General features: G+C 38.1%; 1 protein-coding gene across 1 annotated transcript; it reads right to left on the bottom strand.

The window, feature by feature from the left end:
• Window positions 1–14,997: 14,997 nt before the first annotated feature.
• Window positions 14,998–25,205, bottom strand: LOC107775226 (uncharacterized). Its single transcript, XM_016594939.2, has 10 exons — window positions 24,962–25,205; window positions 24,801–24,870; window positions 24,563–24,691; window positions 24,409–24,472; window positions 24,227–24,314; window positions 21,453–21,537; window positions 21,141–21,197; window positions 18,396–18,503; window positions 16,048–16,118; window positions 14,998–15,657 (listed from the first exon to the last, which is right to left on the bottom strand). The coding sequence occupies exons 1-10, from the start codon at window positions 25,063–25,065 to the stop codon at window positions 15,219–15,221; spliced, it is 1,215 nt and encodes a 404-aa protein (XP_016450425.1). The 5' UTR covers window positions 25,066–25,205; the 3' UTR covers window positions 14,998–15,218.
• Window positions 25,206–25,595: the final 390 nt, after the last annotated feature.

The following is a 25,595-nucleotide window of genomic DNA, read 5'->3' on the forward strand; positions in this document are numbered from 1 at the left end:
TTAAATGTCAGTACAAATGAGGTTGTGCCGAATTTTTGTCGTAAATCTAAAACATTAATATATAAATTGTTATGAATTAACTAAACGATAAAGAATACTTCATATCAAAATAATTAATAAATATATTTCAAAATATCTCGTTAAGTCAAGAAAATTTAATATTTAGTGTTCTTTGACTAACGAATAAAAACGTAAAAAGTTGTCAGTACAAATGAGACTCTCCCAATTTTTTATCGTAAAATCTAAAAAACTAACGTATAAACCGTTATGAATTAAATAAAAAAGGATAAATAAATATTTCATATCAAAAAATTAATAAAACTATTTCAAATAAATAATTAATAATACTTCGTATTAAATTAATCAAAAAAATGTTTTCATATATCTCGAGAGGTTAAACGAGTAAAGAGAACATAAGTTTAATTAACATTATTCAATGTACAGACATCATTATGGAGCCCCCGACTACTCATCCTGGACCCGTGTCACGTGAGCTACTTACGCTCCAGGCAGGCCATAGGTCATCATATATATAGGATGGAGAGTTGCTTAGCCAGAACTTCCACCCGCGATGCATTGATGATTTTTCGGAGTTTATTAGGGATCACCCACTACATCAACTGACTGTCGCGTGCCTCACTCGGACTGTTCTTTACCTAGTCATCGAGGATGACCGTTTGCAGTTTGATTGGACATTGACCACGGCTCTGATCGAGCACTGGAGGCCAGAGACGCACATATTACATTTGCCTACCGGTGAGGACACCTCACGCTACAGGACGTGGGGGTTTTATTTTGATTGTTGGCTGATGGTCTTGCTGTCCACTACCTGCCTGCGGTTAAGGAATATAGGACGCATGACTATTTGGAGATGTTGGAGAGGCTCACTAGATTTTTGTCGATTCTGGAGATTGCGATAAGTGGAGTTAGCCGATTACAGTTATTACCTGTTAGGCAGCACCTGGAGGTGCTACACGAGCAAATCACGGATGAGACACCAGTGGAGGGTATTGAGCGGCAGTCTAGGTTGTTGTTGTTGATGATATTTGGCGGCATTCTTTTTCCGAACACCTCGGGGAACATTGTGAGCCTACATTTCTTGGCTCATCTGGAGCGGTTAGATGATTTACCAATGTAGAGTTGGGGCAGTGCCGTTCTAGTATACCTGTATAGGTAGCTATGCAGGGCGTCGATGGGTAGCGTGAGGGACATTGCTGGATTTATTCCGCTTTTATAGGTGATAATATTATCAGTTATTTTCATGAATATCATATTATGTAGTAAAATACTCAGTTTTACGTCCACAATCAATATTAGGTTTGGGCTTGGAAGAGATTCTTGTAGATGCAGCCCCTTCAGAGGCGGAACCAAGATTTGAAGCTTATGGATTCGGGGTTCTAATCCAAGTTACTCGGTTCTAAATTAATAATTTGTACATATTCAATGAAATTTTTAAGACAAATACATGGAATGGACCAAAGTGACTGGGTTCGACCGAACCCGTACTCGATGGACTAGCTCCGCCCCTGAGCCCCCTCCTCGACCACTAGCTCCAAATGCACTACCTATGTTGCTTATACCCTGTGCTAGGAGGTGGGTAGATAGGAGAAGTCGCGTCCACAACATTGAGGCTCGACATACTCTCCCGCTCTACAGGAATATGCTGGATTTACTAGATGGTGATCAATTAAATATTCGACTTAGTATGTTTGTTAATACATGATTTGTCTTGCATTTGCTTACTGTTTTTTGCGTTTAATAAATAGTTCGTATGGAGGCCATATAGCGACGAGCTCATTGCTAGTTTGCCAGACTATTGCTCACAAGGTTGAGCTGAGTGGATTTCTGAGGTCCCATTGATATGTCTTAATATATTTAAACATCACCCGAGGGGGAAAGTCCTACGATAGTTTGGACGGCCACAACATATACCTACTCATCCCTGTTGGCATGCAACGCATTACGAGCGGGATGATAGCAGTAGAGTTGACCATGCATTTGGCAGATAGAGGAGTGGGATCAAAGACATTTCATGTTTCCGCCAGACCCTCCACATGATAGTGTTGATGGTGAGCATGAGTACACGACTTGGTATCGCCATGTTACTCGCACTCTGATAGGTAATCCCGATCATCGAGAGAGTCATCACTATGTTCCACATGCCGGTAGGCACAAGGCACTAGTACGTTATTTGATATACTTACGTATAATGTTATATATACTTATTTTCTTTAACTAATATTTTACATTCTATGCAGGCTATTGGCTTACACTGTATTCACCAAATGGGTCTGGAGATGCAGTAGCAGTTAGGTGACGGAGCGCTACTATTTCGCCATTAGGGTTGTCAGGTTTCTTCGGTTGCTACTACCGCATTGGTAGCTACACGAGCGGATGCACAGTTAGGTTTTGATACAGCGTATGTTCCGCCTAAGGATTACAATCATAGGCCAGGCATACCCCCAGCACGTGGTAGACGTGCCAGGCAGGGCCAGAGAGGAAGGATTGACCCGCGTGGTCGGGGTGGTCGGTGCAGACAGGGTGGACAGCGAGAGGGCTTTGAGGCACCCATGGAGGATATTGGCGATGATCAGCCGGGTGACCCTAGTGAGGCACACGATACTGGTGATGATATGCCTACATTCAGACTGTTGTCACCGGGGACTTCACAACTTAGCCAGTCGGTTATTTTATCGATTGCGGGCACCGACATCACATCATATGATTGAGATGCATTCTTTCCTGATCTTCTAGGCACATCGAGGGATGCAAAGGACTGTCTGGTATGAGATGTGCACAGCGGCAGACATTTGAGCTATGGCTCTGATCATGTTAGTATCTTTTCTTATCAATCTTTAAAATGTCACTGTTATAGTATTATTATTTAGCAGAAAGATAATATTTTTTCATCATGTTATGAAAGAGACAAGACCTCTAGTAGAGGCTGCACAGCCTTCATCTAGTCCAGTCCACCTTGAAGTTCCCCTAGCTCGCGCGGTTGCCCACTGAAACGCAGGTTTGGCTGTATTAACATTATTATCACCCATATTTTACTTTAAATATTAGTCATTAATATATAATATGTTTGTATATGTTCTTAGATTTTGCCATCACCGATCACGGAGACAGTAGACTGTGATACTCGTCTGCCGGAGGCGCAGGACCCTATTCAGGAGCCAGCTGAGATGCAGGTTTTGAGTATAAAAATAATTGATTTGTTATATTACTGTTCTATATATATATATATCATATACTAAAAATTGCTTTATATTTTGTAGCTTACTGTCGGACCAATGGACTCCTTTACTGATCCAGCTAGCCTTCCAGACAATCGTGTTGTAGTGCATCCTCAGATAAAGAGATGACGGGATGAGGATGATCCGGATAGCGTAGCTGGTCAATAGGGTATGCGCCTCAGGCCAGCCAATGCACTAAAGCATACAGGTTGTGGGACATATTGATATGTATTTTGATTTTTATATATGACATTAAATATTTTTGTTAATATTATTGATGTTTTACATTACAACCTTAGTGTTTTAAGTTTTGGTATTATTTATTAACTAAATATTAGAACCACAAATAAAAACACAGATTAACATACATTAAAATACGTATCATTCTTCAAAACTACATTGATTTTACTCCTAAGAAAGGTGATGATAACAAACGACTATCAGTATCATTTTATAAAATAAATATACGAATAACCAACATAAATTAGAATATTAATAACTCATAGTGTATTTACACATCCAACGTATGCGCCCTAGATTGGAAGTGGCCCAGCATGGCTTCAAAATTGCACGTTTCCGGCAGTAACAAGTAGGGACCTCATCGCGGCTAGACATATCGTATTGTTGGAACTAGAAATTTTATGGAAAATAAGATTAATTGGTTGTTTAATCTGTGAGGATTCGCAAAGAAGAAGTAACATGCGCGGGGGGTTTAAAGGTTAGAATGGGTGGGTTTAGGTTGCATAACGCATTTTGTACATGCGCCATGTTGAACTAGTAAAGGAATCATTACGGTACAAGTGCGTATAGGCCTTTTCAGGCAAGACAAGGCGTGCATTTAATTTGTATTGTTTTTATGGATTGTTGCATAATGCTTATTGTACATGCGCCAAGTTGAAATAGTAAAGGAATAATTACGGTATAAGTGCGTACATGCCGTTTCAGGTGGACAAGACAAGGCATACATTTAATTTGTACTGTTTTCCTGAACTGTTGCATAACGCATATGTCTCACCCCAACCTTGGGGGGGTGGCCAGCAGCCAGCACCCGGACCCGAGCGGACCAACTATAGTACCTAGAACCTCTGGCATAGAACCTGGGACGACAAGGCCTACAAATAACATTAATAGGACAAGAATGTACTGTACCTGCAAGCAAAGGAGTCCCGACACAATATATTTAGATAACCAAGGCCGACAAAGCCGCAAGGGGAGTATCGTCAACTAACAAGAGGGCGGCAAGGCCAAAACAAAACGTATACACACTGAGCGCTAGTCTGCAAGCCTCTAAGAGTGCTATAATACATAAATAGATCGAGACAGGGCCTCGCCATACCTATCGACTCCTGTATAGCAACTCCAGAGAAGTGGAGTACGACAACTAACAACTGAGACGGACACCCTACTGAGGAGGTATGTCGCCCTGTCTATCTGTACCTATGATGATGAACACAATTTCCCAGAAAGGGGAATCAGTACGAAAGATGTACTTAATATGTAAGGTAGGTAACATGTGTAAACAAAAGATATTGTAGAAGAGATATGGGTACAAAAATCAACCTGAACTTAGAAAGAGGCCACTGAGGACATACAACTACTATGTGTGTGTGTGTGTGTGTCTATATATATATATATATATATATATATATATATATATATATATATATATATATATATATATATATGCATATATATAAAGAATCAAGCCACTATATGGGGCCATATAATATAGTAGCAAGCCACTCTGGGGGAAAATCATGTCATATCATAACGTAGCCGGCCTCGAAGAGGACTCGGCCGTACCCGGACTTAATAGGACTCGGTAATATCTCATATCATATCATAACGTACCCGGCATCGAAGAGGACTCGATCGTACCCGGCCACAAAAAACTCGGTAATACCCAACTAATCAGTGGTTGCACAATGGTGTTGTACCCAGCCAACTATAGTGTGACTCGGTAGAGTAAAATAGATACATATGTAAGTGGAATGAAAGACTGACCACAAGCGATATCATGAATCCGGAAGAATGCTATCAGAAGGAAATACACATGAACATGAACAATCTTTTGTCAGGGAAGACTTAGGACTATTCAATTTTGTGATATGAAGATTATTTCAAAGGGAATATTTACCTCAAGTCATGCCAAGAAATAAAGTAGCCTTATATACCTTGTTTATGAAGCTAATTACATTCCACAGATCCTTTCACGTCCTACGAGCGATTATCTACATCCTATGAATGATTGGAATCAAAATAGAATCAATAACTATATGTAGCCTTCTCTTAGACAATTTGTCAAACACCTTGAGTACATAGAACTCTCAAGTTCCTTAACAATTAACATCAACACCACATCATCGCCATACTTATCTTTCTTATCATTTTAGCAACACAACCAACCAAATCCAGCAATTTAACACCAACATACAGTCTGAAACGAGCAACTCACAACAGATAAATAAATTCCGAGTTCCTCCAAGAATTTGCTTTAAAACCTCGCAGTTCCTGAGTCCCTGTTCTTATTTATCTCATGTCTAGTTTCTTTCTCTCAGATAGTTTTGATTATATACTCAGACTTGTACTTATTCAGTAGTTGCTCGTGTACTTGTGTCACTTAGTTCTGGGGATTGTACTATTTTGGTCATGTTCGGACCATATTATGATTGTATCATATATTATACTTTTTCGAGATTATTCTTGTCTTTATTTACGATATAAATCTATTAAGTAAAGGAATCCGGACTATGTTTTGTTGATTGTGAGTTGGCTTTCTTAGCAAGTGCGGTTGGGTGCCATCACGGTCTAAGATAGAATTTTGGTTCGTGACAAGTTGGTATCAAAGATCTAGGTTCTTAGGATCTTACAAATCATGAGCAGGTCTAGTAGAGTCTTGTGTATCGGTAAAGAGACATATGTACTTATCTCTAAGAGGCTACAGGATGTTAGGAAATTTCCCTTTCTTGATTCCTTATTGTGCGACTTTATCTCATCTTTAAGCCTATATCATATATTCCCTCCTGCTTGTTCGTACACGATGTTGAACACTCGATATCAGTTGAGATCGGCGGTTTGTTGTGATGTCGCACCTTTGGTGTGGAATGTTCTTCCCTGTGTTGAGGGTTGAATCCTTCGCTTTGTGGAGGGGTTTCCATCTATAGCCTCCCCAGTGTTGGTGTTTCTTATGGGTTTGGGGCCTTACACAACATATTATAATGCTTCATGTGTCAGTTTTAGTGCGGTGTTAGTACAGAGTAGTAGGGTGATTACTTACAAGTCACGATAGTTGAAGTCCCATAAGGAGAAATATCTGATTCATGATTTGGAGTTTGGAATTTGTTCAGAGCGGGAGAGGCATTTGGGCTATGAAAGTTTAGGCCTTGGTTTATAGAATTGTGAGATTGGGCATCTTTGAGCATAGCGGAGTTCTTACTTGTGTGGTTGCGTGATTGTCTTTGTTTGCACGCATTAGAGCTCGTCTGTGTGATGATCTACATTTGCTTTTCCTTAGGGACATAGTATGCACGGCGATGCTAAGGAGGTGGTCCTTAGTATGTCGGTGTGTTGCGACATCAGGATCGGATTTGTGTTTCTAGTGTTGATAGTTTGACGGAGATGATCCTTGAGGAGGTTCGTAATTTGTGGTACTTTGTTCATACAGATGATACAAAGACGTATCATGATTCGAGTTCAGCTTCATGGGTGGCAGAGGATGAAGAGGACATTATTAGGCATGTTTGGCAGTGTTTGATTGTCAGTGGGTCGAGAATGAGCATTAGAGACCGAGTGGCTTACTTCGGAAGTGGCTATACCTATGTGGAAGTGGGCTTATCGTTATGGACTTTGTGGTAGGGTAACCATATACTTTGAGAAAGGTTGGTATGACTTGGGTCATTGTGGACAAATGACTAAGTTTGTGCATTTTATTTTGGTGATGACATATTGCATTTGGAGAGTTTGAATTTGATAAGAAGGGTTTGCTTGAGCTATAAAAAGAATGTGAATGCTTGATTATCATCTTGGTATTCTATACATTCTTGAGTTTTGGATGTGTCGATGGATCTTTCGGCTGTTCATTGATGAAATGAAAAAGATTCATGTGGCCTGTGTACGAGTGTAGACTCAGAAGAATCAGTTGATTACATAGTAGTGATGCTCATGGCAAGGTCATAGAAACATTTGAGGCTACACAGGTGGGTTATCTCATGTGAGAAGGTTAGAGATTGTATGATATCTTATAAAGTTGCTAGGAAGAATTTTACCTCCTATCCAATCGAATGTATATGCTATGATGTGAGTCTGGATCGCTTGAGGTAGATGGCACGACTGTCACGAGGTTGAGTATGCATTTGGATTGATAATTTAGGATGTCTTATAGTTAGTGCAGCTTGAGCTTATGAGAAATTCAGCTGAGTAACCATGTGAGGTCATGGTAACTATGAAGTAGCAGTCATTGTGAGTTGGGTTATGTGATTGTGGCTTAAAGCAGTGTGGGGGAGCCTACCATCGACGATTGGATCACATTGGCATGGGTTATTGTAGTTCTGGAATTTGGTGCGCTAGTGGATTAGTTATGGCTATAAGAGGATGACTATGAGATTGATTCGGGCAAGGAATTTGCTAGAGGCGAGTTATATTTCACCTGGTTGTTATGTGGAGGCTGTGGAATGGCTCAGGTTAGATAGTCCTTTGGGAATGTAATGTGTAAAGGGAAAAGATTCACTCGGTTGTTTCTTTTGGAGTATTCATGTGCTAACAGAGCACTAATTGTTCGGCATGTTTGGCTATTTATTCGGGATTAGGACTGAATGGGTGACTCTCGAGGATGGTTCTAGTGGGTTCAAGATTTAAGATGTGGTACCTAAGGATTTTAGGATTCATCGTGTTGCTGAGGAGTTGAGATTGACGTCAGATTGTGGAAGAGACTTGGGGTATTTCAATAATATCATCGGTTCGGTGAGGCCGTGTTTGAGAGATGGAAGAAACAACTTCAGATTCATAGAAGATCTCTTTAGAGCAGGTATTTTAGTTTGAGGTACTATTTGGTGTATAAGAGGGAATAAAGTGGCTTACGAGGCTTAGGACGATGAGGTTTCATGTTAGGATCACTTGGGGATGAGTTTTGATTGAGGTCCAAAGTAACTAGGAAAGAGAAGTGTTGTCGTGAAGGCAACTCATGAGTAATATGAAGAAGTTGGGTCTGTTTAGCAGTGGCTTAGATCAGTATGGTAATATAGATGATCGGTTCTTTTGTTTAATAGGGTTGTACAGGTGTTTTGTGGTAACACATATAGGTTTTGGCAGTCTGCATCACTTGGTTGATGCAAAGGGATTCATTTCTGATAGCTGGGTTATGTGCAAACGAATTTCGAAGAGTTGTGATGATTTGACCACGACTTGAGGTTGATATATACGGGTATGGGGAGGTTGTTGTGTGTTGTGATTTTTTCTCCTGGATTGAGTTAAGTGAAAGTTTTCAGGTCGATGAAGTGCGTTTCCTACCCTTGATTCATAGTTGATAACAGGATTCTCATATTTTTGTATTATGGCAAGATAAATAGGGTAAGTCATGTGAGATTGTGATGAAATGGACAGGATTGCGGTTCAGCTTTGAAGGAAATGTCGTGAGTTCTAGATAGCATGGTGGATTTCAGATGTTTAACAGAATGCTAGCACATCTAATATCGCCTGAGGGGAGTGTGTGTGTGTTTAGAAAATGCATTGTATATTAATTTGCGGAGGCTTGATTAGTACTACAGAGATCGTGTGGTGGTAAACATGGATGTTCAGATTTTTGCTACTTGGTGCGGAAGGTTTATGGGAGTATTCCTCATGAGGCGATTATGTATGTGTAATGTATCAGACATGTACATGGGAGAGATAGAGATCCGCTAAGGTTTTTGTATTCTCGAGGTCTAAATATTTGATCTTTGTGGAGGTGGATTAATCTGTTGGTTGCGGACTCAGAAAGTGTATTAAGGGCTACACAGCTGATTGTATGTGTTATTGATGAGGTTATTTACTTATCTTAGGATGATCTAGATCGGTTTAGGGGTCTATTGGTAGGGCTAATGCAAATGAGTATTCTATACTGGATCAGATTTGCTTACTCAACGCGGCTTTTTTATGGGTGTGTCATCGGGCCGAATTGATGTTATTCCTGCCATACTTTATTTCATGTATTACTCTATTATGCTATGATGGGTTATGAGACGACTTGATTATTTACACGCATGTTGTGGTCATGTTTAGGTAGTGAGATGGCTCTTGAGAGGTTGATTTGTTTATTGCATTGTAGTTGTACTTACATTTTGTAGCGCTCCATGCTATCCGTCTTCCCGTGGTTATATCGATGCATGGTATGTGCATGTTGTTGATACACATGTGTTTGGTAAGCATGAGGATTTTAGCTCAATAAGTATTCCCGTGTATAGCGGTATGATGATTGGATCGGGTTGCACGCAGCAACGGTGCTATGTTTGGATACGATTTTTGGTGCGTACTTAGCATGTTTTGTTTCTATCTTGTGGGATGTAATCTTATCATTGTGCTTTTGTGATTGTATCTATGGGGCTTGTTGGACATTTCTCTCATTTGTTTCCATTTCCATTATTGGCTACATTTGAGTTGTTGCTTATTTGGTGCACGAATTATGCCGTATGCAGTTCTAGGTAGCATTTGGTGTGGCTTGTCAGTCGGGAGGTTTGTACTGGTTGAGACAGGGTTATTGGACCTAGAATTAGTCCAATCAAATTTGGATAAGGGAGTTTCGAAAGTTGGAATTCGGGCAAGATAACTCCATGATTTGTTGATTTAATGAGTGGCTATGAGTTTCTACACGTTTCATTCATTATTAGTAGTGTTTCAAAGGTTTAGAACAAGGTTTATTTGATAAAAGGTATGTTACCGGTACCAGATTTGATAATGAGCAGCTAATGTGGGTGGAAGGTATTGCAATGAGTATATAAGTTATGTGGTACATCGTGTGATTATATCTTCGGGGTATATTTATGGCTTGGCGCAATTTGTGGGGATTTTGATGCAGTGTATATGTACAATAATCAGATCTTAGACGGAGTTTCGAAAGTTAGAATTTGGTTCTAAGGATTATAATCGAAGGTTGAAAGAAGAATCATCGGCCAGGATTGTGTTAATGGGATTATGTGGATTGAGGTGATGAGAGGTCACCCATGGGTATGGGTATGATGAGTTATACAGTGTTTTGGCAGCTTTGGAACGATTCTTGGCACGTTCGAGGACAAACATATATTTAAGTGTGGGAGAATGTAATGACTCGACTGGTCGTTTTGAGCTTTAGCATTTCTATTCGATGGTTTGAGACCTTGAGTATCTTCATATGACGTATTATGACTTGCTGTATATGGTTGGTTTCGATGTTTGAGATGTTCGGGATTGATTTGGAAGACTGATTCACAATTTGAAAGCTTTAAGTTGGAAAAGTTTACTAAGGTTTGACTTTTGAGTAAACGGCCTCGAAATCAAGACATGAGGATTTCAATAGATTCCCATGGTGATTTTGGACTTGAGCATATGTTCGAATGTGGATTTGGAGGTTTCTAGAAGGTTTTGGCTCTATTTGCCAAAAGTTGGTAATTTGAAGATTTGGAGAGTTCATAAGTTTGATCGAGAGTTGACTTTGATGTTATCAGGGTCTAGCCGGTGTTCTGAGAATTTGGATAGGTTCATTCGGTTTATTGGAGCTTATTTTCAAAGTTTGGTTGTCATCTGGAATGTCTAAATGTGATTCGAACGCATTCAGCGAAGTTTGAATATTTGAAAGTTAAGAGATTGATTCAATCTTCGATTCTTGGATTTGATGTTGTTATTCATGTTTTGAGACTTTGGACAAGTTATAATAAGCTGTGTGTACTTATTGGTATGATTTGACGGGGTCCCGAGGGGCTCGGGTGTATTTTGGGTTATTGGTTGAGAGACTAGTTCAGTGAAGGATTTGGAGTTTGACCACGGTCAACATCGGGTCAAGACGACCTTTTTTGGTGTTTTGAGTGCACGAGCAGGTTCGTTGTGTGTTTTATGATTGAAATGCATATATGGTTTGTGTTCGGGATCTTCCAGATGAGTTTCGGGGTAGTTTCGGACCATTTCTGTGAGTTTGGGATTGCTGGTGTTGTTACTTCGCAATGGCGGACTGTTTGTTGCAATTGCAAACTTTGCATTTGTGAACTTCTGATTACAATTGCAAACATGTGGTCACAATTGCGAACCTGTGGCCGTAATTGCAAACATCCATAATTGTGAACTTTCGATCGCAAATGCGACATCTGCAGTGGGTTAATAGTTAGAATTTTGAAATTTTAGCTCATTATCTCATATTTTGAGACCTAGACTTGGAGAGAGCTATTTTTCATGGGGATTTTAGTACAAGGCAAGAGGGTAAGTGCTTTCTACCTATTTGTGATTATATTTCAAGAATCTACGTGGATTTCTACACCTAAAACATATAATTTTGAAAGAAAATGTAGGATTTTTGTTTACACTTTAAGAGAGTGTATTTTTGGATTTTAACTATCGATTTGGATCCGGATTTGACAACTAATTATATATTTGGACACGACAAGTTATGGGACACCGGATTTTGATATTGATTTCTAATTTCGGGCATGCAGGCTCAGATTGACTTTTGTTGATTTTTTTGAAAATGCTTCAAAGATCAAAGCTTTATGGTTTAGGATCACTTCTTATAGCATTGTTTGACTTCCTTGGATGATGATGGGCTTGGATTTGCATGATTGGAGGATTAGAACGGGGTTTTGTTGCAATTTTAAGGTTGAGGCTAGCCCATAAAGAAGTAATTCTCTTGGCTAACCTTGTTAGGAGGGAAACCCCTAAGATTTGACTTGATTGCTATGTGTTTAAGGTATTAGGGGTAGTGTATATACGGGGTGGCGAGCATATATGCACGTACTAAGTTTATATCATGTCCAGAGTAGAATTGAAATACTTTATGCCTTGTTTTAATTATGTGCTCATCTTGATTTATTTAGCTTATATGACTACATTCACTCTCTTATTCATGCTAGAGAACATGCCTAGGTTTTTGATTATTTATGAAGGCATGGGAGCTTATTCTTGATATGTTAATTGCTTGAATCATCTATAGTCATATAGAATTTCCATGAGTACATATCCGCATGATTATCATTAAGTCATTGTGCATCTTTTATCTATTAAATCTTGGGCATATGCATACTTATTATATTTGGATACTTGATTTGAACTGAGATTATGGCATGAAAGGCAAGGTCATGCAGTTGAAATACAGTTATGGCACATGACATGATGAGCAGATATTTGATTGTAAGTGAGCTATCAAGCTCCTTTTGCTCTTGGATTTAGTACCATCACTTTGGAGTCACGTGATTACCCATGTTACTTTGAGTCCTGTAAGCATGGTCGATACATGGATTGTGTATCAGGTCGATACATAAGTTTTTTATCGGGTTCCAGTGATACATAGATTTTGTATCAGGTTATAGTGATACATGGATTCTGTATCGGGGTACATGAATCTTGTACCGGTTATGGCAAAAGATAGAGTCTTGAGCATGCATAGACATCCTTGATTCATTTAGAAGCATTCATTTAAATGCCAATTGTAGCATATCACATATATATGCTAGTTGGGAGCCTTGACTCCATTGATTGAACCATGTCGTTTTTAAATACCATATCCGAGCAGCGTTATGATTATCTTTTGCATGGGAAAAGCATGCTTTATATCTTTCGACTGTTTATTATCTTAACGCATGTTGTTCATGAGGATATTTACTGCTTCAGTTTCAGGCTATGTTATGTATACTGTGTTGTAAGTATCCTGATGCCTACAGCCTCGCCACTACTTCTTCGACATTAGTCCGGATACGTATCGGGTACCGACTGTGTTGTACTCTTACTATACTTCTGCACATCTTTTTATGCAAATCCTCAGGTGATACTAGTGGAGCCTCTTGTTGAGTCTAGACGTTCGCTCAGAGACTTAGGGCAAGGTGCACCTCATGGATTCATCTCGCAATGCCTGAGTCCATGTACTTAGTTATCTTCTATCTATTTTCTTTTTCTCAGACAGTTTTGATTATGTATTCAGACTTGTACTTATTCAGTAGTTGCTCGTATACTTGTGTCACCTAATTTTTGGGGATTGTACTGTTTTGGTCGTGTTTGGAGCAAGTTATGATTGTATCATATATCATACTACTTCGAGATCATTCCTGTCTTTATTTAAGATATGATTTTGTTATTTAAACGAATCTGGACTATTTTCTATTGATTGTGAATTGGCTTGCTTAGCAAGTACGGCTAGCCATTATGGCTTGAGGTGGGATTTTGGGTCGTGACAAGTTCATTTCATTTACACCAAAATCATCCAACCCATGACTAAATCTACTGAAGCCATCCTTCGCTATTTCTTCTAAAATTGGTGGTGCTGGTAAAGGTGGTAGTGGCGGTAGTGTCGGTGCAGCTGCGACATTAGAACCTTGATGAGACCTTTCAAATGAAACTTCAGCCGCCTCATCAACTGCAACATCATTCTTTATGAAGGAAAGAGGAATCATGTCCCTCGTTGGCGCTAAACTAAGCATGTAAGTATTATTCAGCTGTCTCGGCAAACATGTTATTGGCTATATTTAATGACGGCACTAACAAAATCATTATATGCACCATTGATGCGTTTACGAATAGGTAATGTCGCCTTTGAATCAGAATTCCAAGTCCAGTTATATCACCCTTCAACCCTTCACTAAAATAAAGACATCATACTAATACATAGTCTCCCATTAGTTTGTTGTGAACCACCGGTCTATTTAACTATGGTCTATTGTGCACTAGTGGTCGAGTGGCTTAACAAATTGCAGAGTAGTAGGGCTCAAATATGCAAAAATTAAAATGCACAATGACGAAGAAGAAGAGATTTAATCACTTACAAGACGAACACAGGACATAATATATCCCTTAAAAGTAATGCCCAATCTAACGTACAAAAGTATTGCCTAATCTAACATATCGCCAATTCAGCTCCAAATCACGAATCTGAGCTTCCTCCCTAAATAATTCTCCACTGTTGCGATGCAAATGTGATTTTGAGATGAAAGGGGGAAGAAGGGAGAAGGTACAAGTAACCTTTATGCGACAAACGAAGGAAAATGCGAGCCAAAAGGGGAAGGAGGGAATGGCGAATGTTCACGTCAGAACAGGAAGAGGAGGGTGGAGGATGGATGGAAATGGTTTTTTTTCTATTTTTGGTAGATGATATATTTGTATAGTGTGGCCAAAGTATCATAAATGAAACTTTGAGGCTGTAGTCAACTTTCCACTTCATCTTTTCATTAACTCAAATCACACATTACCCAAATTAATCAAGAAGGTAATCTAGCTAATAATTTAAACTTAAAGGTCAATTGGCAAAATAAGTTTCAGCGAAGGTCGGCCAACCAACCATCCCCACTTTCTGTACGACAAGTATAGATATATCAGTTTCTACAAACCTGTATATATAACTATATTGTGATGTCATATACTTTCTGGATCAAATTTCTAGGCCCCTTCGAACGGAACAACATTGTCTGTTCAGTGTTTGCTTCCAAACATAATGGAGATCTAGGTTTCAGGAGACCACTGGCTCACAACGCATTACTTGTTCTTTCTAAGAAAATCCCTAAACTACTCTAACAAACCCACTCTCCATGCCACAAATTTCATTGTCAACATAATCTTAATATTTTCTCCCAATAAGAATATAGAGTTCCTCAAATTATTATTCCTCAAAGTTCAAAATACCGATAAACAATACGTCTGTTCACAACAGCTATCCGAACAAGAAAGAGAAAATGAATACGAGGAAATATCACTATGCTATAGTTAACAGTTTCCTCGCCGTGACAGTAATCAATTTGAATTTTCCACACAGCAGACTTAGGTCAGTTTGATTACATAGAAACCTTATTTGCACAAGTATGAAATTTTAAACATCCTTATGCTAGACCGCTGATATGATTTTACATAAGGAAGCAAGTCAAGTGGCTTCATCGTTTCAGTGATGTCGGATACAATTAAATTTTCCTTTTCTGCCAATGAACGGAAATAATTAAATGTGTCAATATTGCGAATTACTGAAGCAATATATGCAAGAGGCCCTTGTCCTAGTTCAGGTGACAAATGCTCAACATGTGTATCACCATTTATTTTTGCTTTTCCTGGGAAAACATTGTCGCTTGCTGAACTAGTTTCTTGACTTTCGAAACATCTCCAGTCAGGTGGAAAGTCCTTGCAGCCATTACTCAAATGGTGTAGTTTTGGATTTTCCCGCTTTAAAAGAACGGCAAGGAGTCGAACAAGGTATGGGAGGCATAGTGGATTGTATATCACATCTGCACCCAAACTATAAAGAGGAAAGTCAAAATCCGGTACTAATAAAGTAAAGATTGACACTAAGGATTGATATTCAGTCGAGGTTATCCATCTTCTTCGCAATCTCCACCTTGCTATAATTTAAAATTTGTTATATCCAAATCAAATCTTATACTGATCTTTTTTAGCACCATAATCTCGTTAGGACTATAGTCGAATTAAATATAATATACCAATTGCTGCAGCAGCATTCTTTTAGACTCTTCATAAGGCTTTTAAGATTCATTTAGTTCCTTCTTTCCACAATGTTTCTAACAGTTAATCTGCAAATTCATTCCTCAAGATTGATGTCTTACAGGGAAGGGACGTAATAAGCATGGCACTAAAACTAATAAAAGCAAAGTTAAGAGTAAATACTCACACTATGTCTGGCAAGAATTGATGTAGCTCATTTTCTGATGCAGACTCCCATGGCAAAGACAAGCACCGTACCTGAATACAGAAAGATATGTCTTAACTGCTATCTTATGTTTACACTACTATACATTTCAGATATATTACAGGGTTCAACTTGTGAAACTCACTAATTTCTAAGTTTATGCTGAATGATCTCCACCGGAAGTTCTCTATATTTTCTACTATCATACAAATCTCAACTATGTGTATAGCCTATATATATCTTTTTTCTTCCATTGTGCCCTATTTTTTGCGTAAGTTTGCGTGGATTCTAAGAGATTATAGGTCTTTCAAGACAAACTTCCCTCCATGTGATTTCCGGTCTATTGCGTCCTTTTTAACACCTTCAGTAGCCATGGTTTCACACCTACAAACTGTTGCATCTAGAGGTCGAAGTAGGACCACGACCAAACCATCTGACGTGATCTCTCATTTTATTCTCAATGTGTGCTACTACACTTACTGCCAGATGTGGTAATTTCTAATCTCGTAAAATCTAGTATGACCTAACATGTATCTTGCATGCGCATCTTTTCTTTAGCATGTACATCTCAATGACACTCATCTTGCACATATGTTGGACTTTGGGCACAATTGTAAATATGAAAAGATAATGTCCTCAGGGGACACTCAGTTTTCAGGAGACAATAAAATGATGTCAATTTTCTTTACATCTTCCAAGTGACTCTTGCCACTTCTTTTTCGTCAGTCCAAGTAACTTATAAAACTTAGAGATACGTCATCTGGACATCCTACTGTGGCAATCAATTACATTCACTAAGCCACCAAGTCTCTGACAATAAGAACAAGTTCTTTGTCCAACCCAACAATAAATATTTATACAAATGTTTTTGGCTAATAACTCCATCTAGGCAAAGCTGCAAGGTAGATTTTTGCAACTTCAATGGAGATATAATACACCTGTGGCAGTCAGCTTACAGATATGAACAATGAACAAGAAAAAAAGAAGATTAAATGAGTTTAATAGCATTCACTTGAACTGAGGGCAATCACCTGTGAAACTTAACTCCACAATATGTAAAACTCCAAAATGTGTAAACTTTTCTGTATCACTAGCAAAGCATAACAACCTATACAAAGAAAGAACATAAAGTAGAATTTTCACCAGATTTCCATTATCTAAAAGAGAACTTGCTAATGTGACCTCTTTGGCCAGAGAGGAAAACCAGACATACATGTCCAGAAATCTAAGGCATATTCCACATAAGTCCATGAAAATCCATTAAGTGAAGACAGTGATAGTGCGTGCACATCTTGCTGGTTGTTTCATCTTGAGAACACTCACCTCCCCTCGTTCTATTTATCTTGGAGCTTGGTCAAATGATCATACACAATTGACATTTCTAAGTACAGTATGTTTTTGGGTATAAATAGAATAAACTTTCAAGGTGCTGTATTATCAAAATGGTAGCCAGAAGAAATTAAAACATAGAAGATTTTCTTACTGGTCCCTGACCATTGTGCTCTGAATTCACTTCATCTTTTGTTTTTTTGCTTTTCTGGTATATATATTTTTTGCTACATGCAGAAGTGGATAAGCAGAATAGCAATTGCCCTACAACATTGTTTCAAGTTAAATGATGAATGATTATCCAAAACCATTTTGACTTCCGTGATTAGACATCAATATTTTTCTTTGGGTGTGATCTAGCGGTAGATGAAGATTAGAGTAGGTTCACATTCTTGCAGAGGCAAAAAACTAGATGATTTCTCCAAATTCTTGAAGACCTGTATTGGTGGTACGATGCAAGTACCGGTGGAATAGTCGAGGGTGCGCAGGCTGGCCCGTATACCTCTGTTATAAATTAAAAGAGAAAACCAATTTGCCCTGAGAATCAAAAACATCAAACATTTTGACTGTTGAAGAAATAATGTTTGTAGCATTAACGGATATCAGTAGGCATAATTATGCCGAATTGTAAAGTACCATGATTCTACTGTTCAAAAATCAAGTTGATAGGTCAAAATTTATCTCAGGGATGGTGGTAGAAGTAACAATGCGAGACATGCCAAGAAACTTGCTGCCAAATACCAACCTTGTCCTACCTCCTATTTACATTTTGAAACAAGGTGCAGCAACAACATGCATTTGCTCTGTTATGGCTGTAAATATAGCGAGTGCATTACCAACCCCTTACAACCAATGTCCGCCAGTTCTACTCAAGCAAGTTATGCAAGGAGCCTATGATTGTCAAGCTAGCCAACTTAAATTCATAAATACAAAATACAATTGGAAGAAATTCTGAAAGAAGACATGCAAATAAGCAAAAAGAAAAAGAAATGAGCACTGACCATTTTGGTATCTGGTGTATGGTCTAACATATCAGTGTGCAGATGATTTCGCTCCAAGTTGAGCTTCATGTTTGCTAAAGTTGATAAGTCACCATCTGTAAGTACTACCTGAATCAATATGGATAAGAATCTAAATTAACCATTACACTTTAGGTAAAAAGTATAAAATTCAAAAAACAAAAAGGTACTGAAGCTATTATAGCAGCTGCTGTTCCTAACTACCAAGAAGTATAACGAGACTGAAACATTTTTTTACAAGATGCGCAGTTGTTTAGAGGAAGAAGGATTTTTTCAGGCAACATAAATTGCTTTAACAGGTTTTGTGAAGTGTAACGCCATCCATATGATGGTAAAATGGACAATACTTATAAAGAGACAGTCAACCAAAAATCTATTAATTGGCATTTTCTGCAACTTGGTGTATTATTAAATAACTTGAACCAATATGTTGAAAGTTAATCCTACTGAATACGAGGTCTTCTGCTCCATTTTTTATTTTTTTTCGATAAGGTAAATAATTTTATTAACAATTGGGGAAAACCCCGTATACAAGCCGTATACCAAAAGAAGAGAACCTACACCAAAATATGGTACTCAACAAAAGAGGCCTAATCCTCTTTTCAAATAGGGACCTCATGAATACACCAAAAAGACACAAGAAACAAAAGACTATCTTGCAATTTTACAAAATCTTATTCTACCTCTTCCAACGCCCTCCTATTTCTTTCATTCCAAATAACCCACATGACAAGATGCAACAATACTAGATTTTATGGCAATATTTGGCCAAACAAGTAAACTATTTAAAGACGTGATCAGCACCTCATAGAACAAGTATTATTTGATTAACAATGGTATATATACATATCGACATAAATAGTCTTTTTATCAACTAAAAATTTGTAATGTCTATCTCACGGTCAGTTAGGTCTCTATTAGGCTAGGTTTGACTTTTGACCGGTCAGATTTAACTGGATAAAAAAGAATTCACTTGACAAATTAATCAATTATTTCAATTCATATACTGGGGTGATAAATTTTAAATGCTGAACCAAGAAAATTATTGTAATGGGAATAGTAGACTAAATTCACATGATTACAAGAGTGTCGCTTTCAATTTTAGCTTCTTCTGGGTGACATGAGAGTGCATCCTTGACCCAAATTGTAGTTGAATAAATTGATAGATTTGATTCTAATCGTTATCCATTGCATGCTTCACATCCTACAATAAACCATTTGCATCTACTGTCCAGTCAATTATCACCGCCATTTTCAATAGAAGGCATAGAGACATATGCAATAGAGAAGAAGAAAGCAATTGTAATTTCAAAAAGGCGGAACACCTAAAAACCACCCTAAACTTGACACGGATTATTAGTTACACCCCTAAACTATTCGTGGTCTTAATTACCCCCCTGAACTTGGCCTTTTGAGAGCAATTACCTCCCTAGACGCTGATGTGGCGAAGAGTGTGGGTGCACTCTCTTTTAAGCACGTGGGAGTGAAGAAAAATTGAAAAATCAGCTTCCAAGTAGGTTATTTTTTAACTTTTAATTGTCATATATAATGATTTATTTGTTACAACTATGTATTTCTTCTTGGTTCATCTTAACATATAATGTAGACTTTACTCTAACTTTTATTCCTTTTAATTTCTTCTATAGATATAATGTCTATTTGTTCCAACTGCATATTTCTTCTTTTTTTTGGGGCCAAATTTGTAAAAGTTTGGTTGGAACTCCATCATTTTAGCCAAATATATAACTTTTAGCAAAAATAACGGAATACTAGTTGTGTATTTTCTGTTATTTTTTTCTTTAGATATAATGTCTATTTATTTTAATTGTGTGTTTTTATTTTCGAGTCAAATCAGTAAAAAAAAAATGGCTACAACTCCATTATTTTTTACCAAATAAATAGGTATAGCCAAAATAATGAACTTGCAATTGTACACTCTTTTTATTTCCTTTTTTGATGCAATGATTATTTATTTCAACTGTGTATTTTTACTTTTTCCGGTAATATCTCTAAAATAAATATATTTTAGAGCTCCATAATTTAGAGCTATATAAAAAATTATAGTCAAATAATAAAAATTAAACTATGTATTTTTTATATCTTTTTAGATGCCTTGACTATAAATCTTTATTTTCAGGTCAAATTCAAGAAACAATAACTAAAACTTTATTATTTTTAGCCAAATAAATAATATTAGCCTAAATAATGTAGTTCTAGCCAAGTTTTATTATAAATATTATTCGAAAAAGATTATCTAAAAAAGTAACACACTTAAAAAGGTATTTTATTTTTCAAAAAATGCCACATGGACAGGAAAATCCACGTGGCAGGCGAGTGCATGCCACTTTCCTAGGATGAGATCGTCCAAGGGGGTAACAGCTATCGAATAACCAAGTATAGGGGGGTAATTAAGACCATGGATAGTTCAAGGATATAACCACTAACCAATAATACGTGCCAAGTTTAGGGGGTTTTAAAGGTATTTTGCCATTTCAAAAATACAAATAGAGATAGAGCATGCCGATTCACAAATTTGATCTGTGCGGACCCTTCTTATTGGAGAACATCAAAAATATGATTATGTCTAACAAGGTCCTTGAACAAGAAGATAGAACATAGAAGCTTAAAATGAGCAGGTAGACATAACAATGTCAGATGCGTTTGTGTAAACAAGAGTGGCACAATTAATAGAGGGGGAAAAAGATGGAATAGTAAAAGCGAACTTGCCTTGGCGGCATTCACGTGAGCTAAACAGACACCAACCAATCCAACACCTGAACCAACCTGCTTTGTTAATAGATAAAATACAAAAAACGGCACAAATGTTATTAAATAAATCAACCTAACTAAGTACATAAAAGAGCACTGCTGACTGACTAGCAAAACAAGAAAGGATCACGAGCAGCAGCGTTCCGCCTTGGAAAAATCCATCAAGATTAACAGAAGAATTATATGTTTTAATTTTCCCTGAGACAAATTGAAGAGAATAAACTTGATAAACAAAGACAAACAGATGAATACTTTGGAAAGCTATCTCACCTCAAGACAAGATTTGTCTGAGAACAGTTCTGGAAAAGAAAGTATGAACTCTGAAAGGAACAGACCTGCTGGCCAAATCGAGCACCTGTTTCAACCATGAAATTGAAATAGATAGAACATATTGATCAGCAGTCAAACTGGGAATAAATTATTGTAAAAAGATTATGAGATAACAAAAGAGCACAACTTTCACCATATCAGGCATTTGCGTCGAATGCAAAGATTTTATGTATGTGTGTGTGTGCACACATGCGCTAATTTACATCTCATGAGGTTCCACTGTTACTATTCACAGCATGGAGATTTAGTAAGTTATGTACCACTAGGTAATAGCCGATTCACAGCATGGAGATTTAGTAAGTTATGTACCACTAGTTAATAGCCGAAATACACGCAGGTAAAAGCACATAAGAAGTCAATGTTTACTGCTTGCTACCACAATGAACTACGACGCTAGCTTTTGCAAAACTTCCACCAAATTTCCCTTGCAACATGCAGCAATCCGAACCTCAAAGCTGTGGCACAAACAACAACAACAATGACCCAGTAAAATCCCACTAGTAGGGTATGGGGAGGGTAGTGTGTACGCAGACTTTACCCCTACCCGAGGGAGTAGAGAGGCTGTTTCCGAAAGACCCTCGGCTCAAGAGGACGAAAAGAGATAATATCAGTACCACCAACAGATACCATAGGAAAAATAACAACATCATGTAAACCAGAAAATAGATGCAAAGCAAAAGCGATAGCCAGTAAATAGACCCGGCACTATGAAAAACGAAAGAGTAGTAAGACACAACATTGCCACTAGCCGTCTCAGACAAAAAACCTACCAGACTAGGCTCACAAAGGTACGAAGTAAGGAAAGACTCAACTACCTCCTAACCTACAACCCCAATACTCGACCTCCACAGCTTTCTATCAAGGGCCATGTCCTCGGAAATCTGAAGCCTCGCCATGTCCTGCCTGATCAGCTCTCCACAATACTTCTTAGGCCGCCATCTACCTCTTCTCGTGCCCTCCAAAGCCAGCCGCTCACACCTCCTTACCGGAGCATCTGAACTTCTTCTCTGCACGTGTTCGAACCATCTGAGCCTCGCTTCCCGCATCTTGTCATCAATGGGAGCCACGCCCACCTTCCCCTGAATATCATCATTCCTAATCTTATCCATCCTAGTGTGCCCGCACATCCACCTCAACATCCTCATTTCTGCTACTTTCATCTTCTGGATATGTGAGTTCTTAACAGGCCAATACTCAGCCCCATACATCATGGCCGGTCTAACCACTGCTTTATAAAACTTACCTTTGAGTATCGGTGGCACTCTCTTGTCACACAGGACACCAGATGCTAACCTCCACTTCATCCACCCCATCCCAATATGGTGTGTGACATCCTCGTCGATCTCCCCTCCCCCTGGATAACCGACCCAAGGTACTTGAAACTGCCTCTACTAGGGATGACCTGTGATTCAAGCCTCACAACCACGCCCACTTCCCTCGGCTAAGCGCTGACCTTACTCCTCATGAAAGACAATGTTTCAACCCATAAAATGTATAGTGCATGAGAGCTATTATATTGTCTTCCCTATATGATGGGAAATCGACAATTCCCAGAATTTTATTAATGCGACTGCAATATTTTATACCTTGGAGAAAATAGTAAGAAATACATGCTAGAATGGAGGTTGTTATGCCATATTACATCCACAAGCATCAAAGGGTGACTATTGTCACTTAAAATGTCTACCACAAGTAACATTCAAAAATCCTGATATTTATAAGCTTTTAGGAGTCGTTTGGTAAGCGGACTAAGTTATCCCGGGATAATAATCCCAGGATTATAATCCCTGGATTATTTTATCCCACTTGGGAGGTGGGATAAAATAATCCCAAGTTTGATGGGATAAGGTGGTATATCCAGTATTAAGTCTGGGATTAAATTTATACCATGTTTGGTTGGTGGTATAAATTTATCCTGGGATAAATTTATACCATCAACCAAACATGGTATAAATTTAATCCCTTACCTTATCCCACCTTATCCCGCGTACCAAACGAACCCTTATGGTACTTAATTCAACTTATTAAAGTCGAGAGAAGCGACCGATTCTCGCTAGGATCACTTTGTGCACCATTGTTTGAAGTGCAAACTTCTCTAAAGTGTATGGCTTCACCGATGAAGTAATAACCCCGTGCTTCGCATCGCTTCATCACTTTAAGCGACGAAGTGATGGCTTTTAATAACATTGATGTAGAGATTCCACACAATTAATTACTGAAGTACTTAGTAGATATCAGCCTAATGTGTAAACATACTGATAAAAGGTGGAATACACAATGTGAGACTAAGGTTCAAATCCCAGCAAAGGCAAAAAGGTCAGGTTATTTCTTCTCATTTTTAGAAGGATAGAGTTACCATGTACTACTGGGAGGTAGCAGATACCTAGTGGATTAGTCGAGGTGCGCGAGAGCTAGACCGTACACCACCCTTATCACAAAAAGAAGGAAAAACGAATGGCTTAAACATATAGATTATCAACATGAGTTTGCTGTTTCGCATATTAAGTTAACCAGAAGGCTCATTGATACACCCGGCTGCAATAAGAGAATTCCTGAAGATAATTAAAATTATACGACGTCCAAAGATCTAGAATCTCTTAAAAAATGTGCTCATCATAGTATCTGTCAACCATATCAAAGTAAACTAGGGCAGCATATCCTTAAACAAGCCCAATTCCAGTCAAAAAGGAAAGAGAAAAAGGGGCAGTACATACCCTGTATTTCCTTCAAGCATGCTAAGTGAACATTGCAACGTGACTTCAAATTTCCTAGTTATTTGACAACTTGAGGCTTGTGAACAATCTGTGTACACCACATATTGGATACTCAGCGGTATTAAAGCTAGCTAAACATCATCCCATGCCAAAAAAAGGGAATGAAAAGAAAAAATATTCACCCTTGGGAAGTAGAAATGAAACTCTTCTTAACGTTCTAGCGTTTCCTTTAGTCAATTCATCATCCTGGCAACAAAAAAGGAAGGGGAATTCCACAATGAGCCAATGCTGATAGAAAAATCCGATTATCATAAAAAATTTAAAAAAAGAAACTACCTTCAGACTAGTCAGACAATAAATATACATTTCATATATTTCATCCAAAACAACGTCCCCATTTGACTCGACTTCAACGATGAGCTTCTTCAAGAAACTTTTTAAATAATGCCCATTACACTTGACATCCTACAGCATTCAGAAGAGCATCCAAAATCAAAGAAAACTACTACCCCAAGAGATAATTCGATTGTGGAAATAAAAAATTAACTAGAAGGTCAGAGCTTAATAAACTCACGGATTTGTTGATACATTGGTTCCAAATGAAACTTTGCACACTCTCCGTAATGGAACCACCTCCACAATCCCTAGTGTTAATTCAAATAATTTTTAGTCGGGCAATTGCAAATACGCTACATTTGGTGTTAGCTAAAATGAGCAGGGGTTGAAAATAGTAACCTGGCAAATGAGATAACGAAATCCGGGGGTTCACGGGCGAGGAAAGCAGAGACTAAATGCAAGCAAGGAGTAGCAGATTCTTGCAGCTCGTCTTTTTCCTCCATAATTATTTCTTACTTTGCACTGCGCGTCTCACGAGTAAATAGAATTTAACCCGTACGGGGCGTCAAATTTGGGTTAAGCTTGTTGCTCGAATAGGTTTTAAACAGGGGTTTTTAACCCTATCAAATTGGGTCAAGGTTATTCCTTAGCAAAATTGAACCCCGTCATTCTTCGTGTCATATACATGCGATATACATTGCCGATATAGCGCACGTAATACACTATACTTAATATTATGGCTGTCATAATTGTTAAGACTGTTTACCTTTAAAATCGAATAACAATTAAATTTATAAGTATTTTTAAGGATACGTGATTTAATTTTATACTGAACGACAAATCAGATTGCAATTGAAATAAGTAATGGAAAAGTAAATACTAACCACACAAATTGAACAGTCTTAGCCTTGGAAGGTTTGCCACCCTCGAGCCAAAAATGCTTTTATTGATATCAGAACAGAAACAGCAAGAGAGTAACAAGAACTTGACGAGAATAATAATATATTGCTTTAGGATGCGTGTTACAAGTAAT

The sequence above is a fragment of the Nicotiana tabacum genome, chromosome 15 (genome assembly GCF_000715075.1).
Source record: "Nicotiana tabacum cultivar K326 chromosome 15, ASM71507v2, whole genome shotgun sequence".
NCBI classification, from domain to species: Eukaryota; Viridiplantae; Streptophyta; class Magnoliopsida; order Solanales; family Solanaceae; genus Nicotiana; species Nicotiana tabacum.